The sequence below is a fragment of the Neovison vison genome, chromosome 13 (genome assembly GCF_020171115.1).
Source record: "Neovison vison isolate M4711 chromosome 13, ASM_NN_V1, whole genome shotgun sequence".
In the NCBI taxonomy this organism is placed as follows: Eukaryota; Metazoa; Chordata; class Mammalia; order Carnivora; family Mustelidae; genus Neogale; species Neogale vison.
In genome coordinates this window covers 30,053,175-30,061,315 of record NC_058103.1, presented here as the reverse complement: position 1 = coordinate 30,061,315, position 8,141 = coordinate 30,053,175, and the positions used below count along the sequence as shown (strand labels likewise).

The 8,141-nt window shown below is 43.9% G+C and overlaps 1 protein-coding gene across 2 annotated transcripts in view; it reads left to right on the top strand.

Annotated features, from left to right (window-relative positions):
* Nucleotides 1–626: 626 nt before the first annotated feature.
* PPP4R3A (protein phosphatase 4 regulatory subunit 3A) overlaps nucleotides 627–8,141 on the top strand; it is a 36,340-nt gene continuing 28,825 nt past the window's right edge. For both annotated transcript variants that reach the window (XM_044231178.1, XM_044231177.1), the window contains exon 1: nucleotides 627–1,092. In XM_044231178.1, coding sequence (XP_044087113.1) covers nucleotides 951–1,092 — 142 coding nt within the window. In that variant the 5' untranslated portion in view covers nucleotides 627–950. The remainder of the gene's footprint in view (nucleotides 1,093–8,141) is intronic.

The following is an 8,141-nucleotide window of genomic DNA, read 5'->3' as shown; positions in this document are numbered from 1 at the left end:
GCCCCTTTCGAATCCCCGAGCCGGGCTGATGACGAACACAGGGCGCGACGGCGCACACGCTGCCCCGCGCTCGCACGACGGTGCGTGCAGGGAGCGCGAGGGAGCCCCGGGCCGTCACCGGCGCGACCAGCGTTCCGCCTCCTCCGCTCCCTGCGCTCCCGCCACCTCGGCAACTCGGCGCCCGCCTCCCGCCTCCGTCCGAGGCCTCCGCCGCAGCGAGGCTCCGGGCCTCGCTCCTGTCTCTTTAAATGGTGGGGCCAACGGGCCGCCCCTGCAGCTGCTGCCTGGGTGGCCCCGCGCGCCGCTATTGAGGGGCGAACCAAGATGGCGGCGGCTTTGGCTGTGTGAGGAAGACGGAAGAGGCGGCGGCAGCGGCGAAGGAAAAGGGACTTCCAGGAGGCTGGAGCGCTCGTGCGCCTGGGGGCCCTCGCAGTCTCCCGCCCATTGGCAGCAGTTGCAGCAGGAGCAGGCGCCCCTCGGCTTGGGACATTTGAAGCAGGCGAGCAGAGCGGAGCCACTGGCTGCGGTGGCAGGACCAGGTATAAGGAAGGAAAACATGGCGGCGGCAGCCTGAGGAGGTGGCGGCGGCGCGGGAAGCGGCTTCGTGGAGATCATGGCGGAGGCGGGAGCAGGGCAGTGACAAGCTCCCCGAGCTGCTACCGCATCGGGCCGGAAGCTGTGAAGCGCTGCGCGCCCCTTTCGGGGCGGTCGGGCTCGCCGGGCTTGGACAATAGCGCCGAGGAGTCGGAGGCGAGGAAAGACCGGGGCCCAGAGCTCGGGCCCGGGAGCGGGCCATGCGGGCGGCCCCGCGGCCCCGCGACGGCCAGCGGCGGCAGTGAGGCCCAGGAGTTCTCCGCTTGCGGGCGTCCTCCCGCCTTGGCTCCCGCGTGTCCCGGCCCGCTTCCTGGGCGACTCCAGCGGGGCCTTTGCCCCGGTCCCCGGGCGGCACGATGACCGACACCCGGCGGCGGGTGAAGGTTTACACGCTCAATGAAGACCGGCAGTGGGACGACCGGGGCACCGGGCATGTGTCGTCCGGCTACGTGGAGCGGCTGAAGGGCATGTCCCTGCTTGTCAGGGCCGAGAGCGATGGTAAGTGAAGCCCCTTGGGGTGGGTCCCTTGCCTTCCTCCACGGCTCCCGGGCCACATCCCTGGTTGTTGAGGGCTAGTGGCCCGCTAAGAGAACGGCGGGGGCGACTGGACTGGGGTTGCTGCCGCCGTGGGGGAGGGCGGGCCACCAGCACCCCAGTTCTCTCGGAACTAGCTGCACGGAGAGCGCTCGAAATGTCTTTCTTCCCAGCGCCTGGTAGCAGTTGCGGGGACAAGGGGAGCCCAGCACATTTGAGCTGTGCTGCCTGGGCGTGTGGAGAGGTCGGGGGCCTGGGATCGGGAGCCCGGACCGCGCTGTTCTTTTGCACTAGAGTGACCTTGAGAAAGGCACTGATTAATCCGATCTGCCTTAGTTCACTCATCTGTAAAGCAGGCGTGAAACTTTCTCGCAGCGAAGAAAGTTTTTAGGTGTTTCACTCTTTGGTGAACGTTTTGCTGTGCCCCCACCCCCTACCCTCACCCCCGCGCCGCCCCTTTAGACTGTTTTTCTGGTACATCTTTTTGATCCTGTCGCAGGTTGGCAACACCGGTTTAGGGATCTGGCAGCTGCATTCGGCAGAGAAAATGCTTCTTTGCCTTGAGAGGATAGATTTGTGTTTCCCAGTGTTGTCTTTTTCACTAATAATGCAGAATTTTGTGTTGAGTTGGTGTAAACGGCTTGCAACTGTGCAACTATTTTATGCTAGCTTTTGTGATTACTTAAATGTATAATCACAATTTGGTTCAGTTAACAGGTGGGGGGGAGAAGTTGGCAGATAACTTTAAAATCTTTATCTGCCATAGTACCAGTGCTTCACGTATTTTGAAATAGCCTCAAGGTTCAAAAGACCCAGTTGTTTGAAAATATGTGTTTCAGATTTTTCCAAACTTTGTTTAGGGTTTGCCACTTCCCTCTGTGACATACCTTGGATTTTGCTTAAAATGTTCACATCATGTGAAAGTATTTGAGAATTGTTTCTTCTGAATTGAAAAATCTGTCTTGTTACATTGGTCTCTAATTTCACGCTAGCTATTTCAGTTTATTACAATTGTATTTATTCTGTATCTGAATTAATTACAACTCAAGGAGTTTTTTTAAGGTTTTATTTATTTATTTGTCAGAGAGAGAGTGAGAGAGCACAAGCAGAGGGAGAAGCAGGCTCCCTGCTGAGCAAGGAGCCCAGTGGGGGGACTGGATCCCAGGACACTGGGATCCTGACTTGAGCCAAAGGAGACACCCAACCAGCCCAGCCACCCAGGCAGGCATCCCTCCTCTCAATGAATTTTAAGTGTATTTTTAATCCAGAACTCTGATTTCCATGAAAAACAAACAAGACTCACCTTTCTGTAATTAGAGACTCTAGGGACATCGATTTTCAATTTGAATTGAAAAGTTGTAATTTAGAGTTATATTGTCCACAGGTTATCTTTATAAGGCTACCCCCAAATAACTTAATTGGAGATAAATTATTTCCTATCAGGGGGATTTAAAGGATTTTGAATACACTTGAGTATATTTTTCTGAGGCCTATTGCTTCTTAAAAATACAAGCTTGAATGTGTCAGGTGCTTTTGTATGTTTCTATCACATATCACCAGCTACTCTCACGATATATATCCTCCTTTGCATGTTTGGAAAACTTTTTACATAATGAGTGAAAAGTATGGGCTTTGTAGGTTCAGTTAACTTTCAGATGAAAGTATGTGTGGGTTTGAGATCAGTTCTTTGAAATCGCGTAACACGAATAACTGTCAGATCACATTTAATTGTGCTCGTTATACAGAGTCCATTGTTTACAGTATTTTTAAGCATGAAGTTTTGATGTCATATTCTAGGGAATCCTACTCCAATAACCTACTAAGGTAGGGATCTGGGTTCCCCCCCATTTTTGTTTTTACCACTTTGGAAATAGCCCCTAAACTCACTCCCACCTTCCCTTGGGAAAGTTTGGGACTCTGCAATGAAATAGGTTGAAAGGTAAAAGCAAAAGGCCTTACATTTTATCTATTAATTTTATTTATTTTTACTTATTAATAGAGAAAGATGAAATAAATGTAACTGATGTGACCTTGTTAATTTAAGATATAAAGAAAACTAAATCCAGAGAGTGGGCTTAGAAGGTTGCAGCATACTCAGATGAAGTACTGTCATAAATGATCTCTAGTTTGATGATAAATGTTTTTTTTCTAACAGGAAAACTCCAGATAGGAATGATAATCAAAATTTATCGAGTGTCTACTGTGCTAGAGACTCTTTACTTGTATCTGCTGATATAGGTACTGTTATTGGCCATATTTTGCAGATGGGGAAACAAGTTCAGACAGCCTATGGGTGAGATTGTTATTAATTGGTATCATTAACTATTTACAGTGTGTTTTAAACTCCCTTACTGCTCTCCACTTGAGTTTGCTACTTTATACTTAAAGGCTCAAAGTTTATCTCAAAGAACATGAAAAGAATTTTTAGCCTAAAGATATTTAAAATTACAGTGTATCTTAAAGCCACATGGAGTTTTTGTATGGACTGTTAGTTTGGTTCGTTCATTATTTTATGCTTCTCCCATTCTCCATTATAGAATAATTGAGAATTTTCTTTTTATTGTGGTGAGCAAAGTGGAAAGTATTTCTGATTTTCCATAAAATGGGTCATTTGTCTTGTTAGAGGTGCTTATACACTAAATCGAAAATCAGAAAGGCAGTTTCTGAATGGAAGTACTTGCTTGTGGCCTCCCCAATAATAGGGCACATCTTTCTGAGTAAGTGTGCCTTTCTCCTCTGAACTGGATGGTTTGGCATATCTGTAGCCCACCTTGCCTTGGAGGAAAGAGATGTTCTTGCAAGCAACTGAGCCCATAGGTTGCATCCTTATTTAGTAGGTTTCTACTGGCAAAAGTGTATTGTAGGAACATAGTCCTTTCTTTAATGAAGATAGATTACCTCATTTCTCAAGATTTTGTCATAGCCAGCTACCTGCAAAGTTCCATCCCCCCCCCCCCCAAAAATTACTTGGTATTGTTTTTTTCTTTCAGTTTATAATGTGCCTGTTAAGTTGCACGAAGGGTAATAATGTCATCCCTTATTTGCTTTGTCACTTAATGTTCAAATCATTCTACTATTGCATTATGGTTTTTACCACTTCTACCTTCCAATTTTAGAATTGATAAAGACTTCAGAATTTCTCCACACACTGAAGGATGTCTTTTTAACATAAAATCATATCCATACTCTTTATTCTGGTTTACTTGCCAGGCATCAAGAATAGTGTTCTTGTATTTGGTTTTTACCTTAAGTTTTATAAAGTAATTTTTATATTTCAGATAGTTTCATGTATTATCTGAGTTGCCTGTTTCCAAGTTTAAAAGGTTAAATTTTCAGTGTTATTTGAGGCATGAAGAAAATGAGGCATGGGGAAATATTTTTGTTCAAGTTAACACTGCTAGCTAAAGGTAAAAACTAGAATCCTCTACCTCTGCCTCTTGTAGAACTTGGTTGTAGGTAGTGCCTCACCCCCCCTATAATTAGAAAAGGAGGTCAGAACACTTTAGGTGGAAAGCCTGGTTTGTTTCACTTTGTTTGGGCTGTTGTGGAGAAAGAAATGAGCAGAGATAAGTATCAGCAATTTTTTTTTCCTCTTACAAATTACTAAGCAGTATAGAATCTTGCATACAGTAAGCATTCCAGATTTAGCTACTGAGAAGAGCTCAGTGTCAGTACTGGGAGAAATACTTGACTTCGAAAAGTTCATTTAAACCTCCCCTTTTTTTTCCCTCGTGTAGACCTGCTTTGTAGAAAATTACTAGGCCTAGGGTAAGCAAACCCTTACTTACCATCTTCTGTGTGTCGTAACTTCTGACATTTCGAAGTCCATCAGGCACTCTGGGTATAGGTGATAGGGCCTGAGTGTAGTGAAGGCCTGACGCAGGCACGGGATCTTTTAATGTAGGGCTATGCCCCCTCCCCCCACTCTGAGCCTTCATTTCAGTTTTTAAATGCTGTGTGTAATCGTGAGCCACAAAAGAGTGAACACGGACTAGATTTAAAGCCTACCCTTGTGTACTGCCAGATGATATTTTGGACTTCGATTAATTCATTTTTGATTATTTTTTTCTTCCCATTAATGAAGCACAGTACTTAGGCTGCTGCCCTTATTTTGAGCATTAATAAGGATGATATACCAGCGATGCCTAGATATTGTGACAGAGCTGGACCTAGTCCTTCTGAAATCCTTAAGTATTTATCCAAATCTAAACTAAGATTAGGACCTATGTTTCTTTAACTACTTGAATCTGATTGGTTAGTAGGTTGATATTGGACATAGAACCATAAAAGTTATAGAAACTCCGTATCTCATTTCTCCAGTGAAAGGGAGTGATATCTTCTAAACAAGTGAAATTTCTTGCTAAAAAACACTGTATCAGAAAGATTAAAAATCTTAACAGTTTTTTGGGAACATTTCCTAAATATTATATACTAAAATGTTTTTCTTTTTTTTTTTTTTTTAAGATTTTATTTATTTGACAGAGGTCACAAGTAGGCAGAGAGGCAGGCAGAGAGAGAGGAGGAAGCAGGCTCCCTGCTGAGCCGAGAGCCCGATGCAGGACCCTATCCCAGGACCCTGAGATCATGACTTGAGCCGAAGGCAGCGGCTCAACCCACTGAGCCACCCAGGCGCCCCCTAAAATGTTTTTCTTAAGCAGTGTAGTAAAACTGTTAGTGTTTCGTTCTAATGTGTTTCTGGATTATTATCATTACTAATTTCTCTACTGTTTAACAGCACAGTGATGCTTGTGAAATGCTATTTTGTCCATGCTCTAAGAGAAACAAGTATTGAGTGCTGGTTATATAGTAGGTGCTGGGATAGGGACTTTAATATGAATTTTTAGTTAATGTAGCAACCCTGTGAGGTGTTATTTTTTTCTAACCTTGTCTTCATGTATTGATAATTTGATTGGGTAGTTCTGTGGTCTCTTTTTTCCTGCACTCAGCCAGAAATCTAGGTTTTTGTTTTTTGTTTTTTAATGTACAATCTTTCCATTTTAAAATATTTGCACAAATTCAGCATATGAGTATGTGTGTTAAGACTACAACTCAAATAAGCTGTCTGCCGGCTGGATCCAGGCTGCAGGCACTACTTGCAGTTCTCGGATTTAAACACTTTTGGAATGATAACTTCACTCAGGACTACCAGCTACTTATCACCCCACTCCCTGGAGGTGTTTGTTTTGATAGAGGTGTGTTGGGGATTCGCAACAGAATACAAGAAAAGCTTTCCTGTTTCATTTTACAGGAAGAACAAACATGTTGTGAAGCAGAGAGGGAACATTTTTAATGATCAGAAATCGTGTATACTCGTAGTTGTACTAAATGTTTTATTGTCCATCTTTCTTGCTTATCCAGGTTTGACAACTTCTACTTGCAATTGTCTTGGCGATGTTTTGAGTGCCATTTTCCCTCCTGTACCGTTGTTCCCCCACTTTCTGAGTATACAGACCTCTTTTTTGTCTATTTGGGGCATCTATTTATGTGAGGATACACAGATCTGTCATCTAAGAGTAGCACAGTATTTCATTGTATACATTTAATTCACACAGTACACTGTTGGTAGCATTATTTCTGAAACCTTCCTCAGGATACCTTTATACTCTTAGAAGTGGGGATTCTCAAAAGCTTTTATTTATGTGGGTTGTATCTACTGATATTTGCCACATTAGACTTTAATTCTTTAAAAAGCTATTATGTCAGCATTTAGTGAGAAGAGTGTTACTGTTTTACACTTTTACAAATCTCTTTAATGTCTGGTTTAATTTTTTTTTTTAAGATTTTATTTATTTATTTGACAGAGAGAGATCACAAGTAGACGGAGAGGCAGGCAGAGAGAGAGGAGGAAGCAGGCTCCCTGCTGAGCTGAGAGCCCGATGCAGGACCCTATCCCAGGACCCTGAGATCATGACCTGAGCCAAAGGCAGTGGTTTAACCCACTGAGCCACCCAGATGCCCTGGTTTAATTTTTTTAAAAAAGGATTCTTAATCCTCTTCATTCAGTTGTTTGTAATAACACAGTATAGACACTGAGAAAAAAACAAGGGTGGAAAAGGCAAATAACCTTTTAGTAGTAATAATTTGAAAATAGTTTTGATTTTCCAGACTCCCTGAGGTCCCACACATTGAGAACAGCTGGCATAGAGATTGTTTCTAGATTTTTTACCATTACACTGCCAGTGACTTATTTGTTCATATACTTGGCACTGTGAGATGTAGGCTAATTTCCCAGAACTGTTGGAGCAAAGGGGACTATTTTAAAAGCTGATAGAGAAAGATAAAATGGCCTCAAAAAGTTCATATTAACACTCAGCTGGATCTTCTTCCATTGATTGGTAAAGCACTGATAACTTGATCCAGTAGAAACTAAGAGATGGGGAAAGGGAACCTAGTAGATGGCATAGAAATAAAACTAGAAATAGGTCTTTATTATTTTTCTAGCCCCCAAACTAAAAGGCAGTTTTGCATGCTCCAGCCCACCAATTTCCTAGGGAGCATGGTATTTGGGGACCAGAGCTGGACTTCTAAGGTGGTGCCTTTGGTCTGTCCTGTGTTTCAGGAGAGATACTTCCTCCTAACATCTTGAATAACCCAGTAAAGAAAAACTCACCAACACCAGAAGCTTCCAGTTATCTACTTATTTCTTGTTTTAGCTAGGGCTTTGGGAGGGCACACTTCCCAAGCTTTCAGTTACGGATTTTTCCTTTCTAATTACTCTGACCCTGTGACTTTATGGAGAGTTTTGAAGCAAATGCAGAGGGATTGGTACTTGAAAAATAATGGTTAATTCCCCTGCTGGTTTTTGTTTTGTTTTAGTAGCAGCCAAGTTAGGTATGTGTTTTTCTTTCCTTTTTTTTTTTTTTTTTTTTTAAAGATTTTATTTATTTGACAGAGATCACAAGTAGGCAGAGAGGCAGGCGGGGGGGGGGGATGGGGGAAGCAGGCTCCCTGCAGAGCAGAGAGCCCGACGCGGGGCTCGATCCCAGGACCCTGAGATCATGACCTGAGCCGAA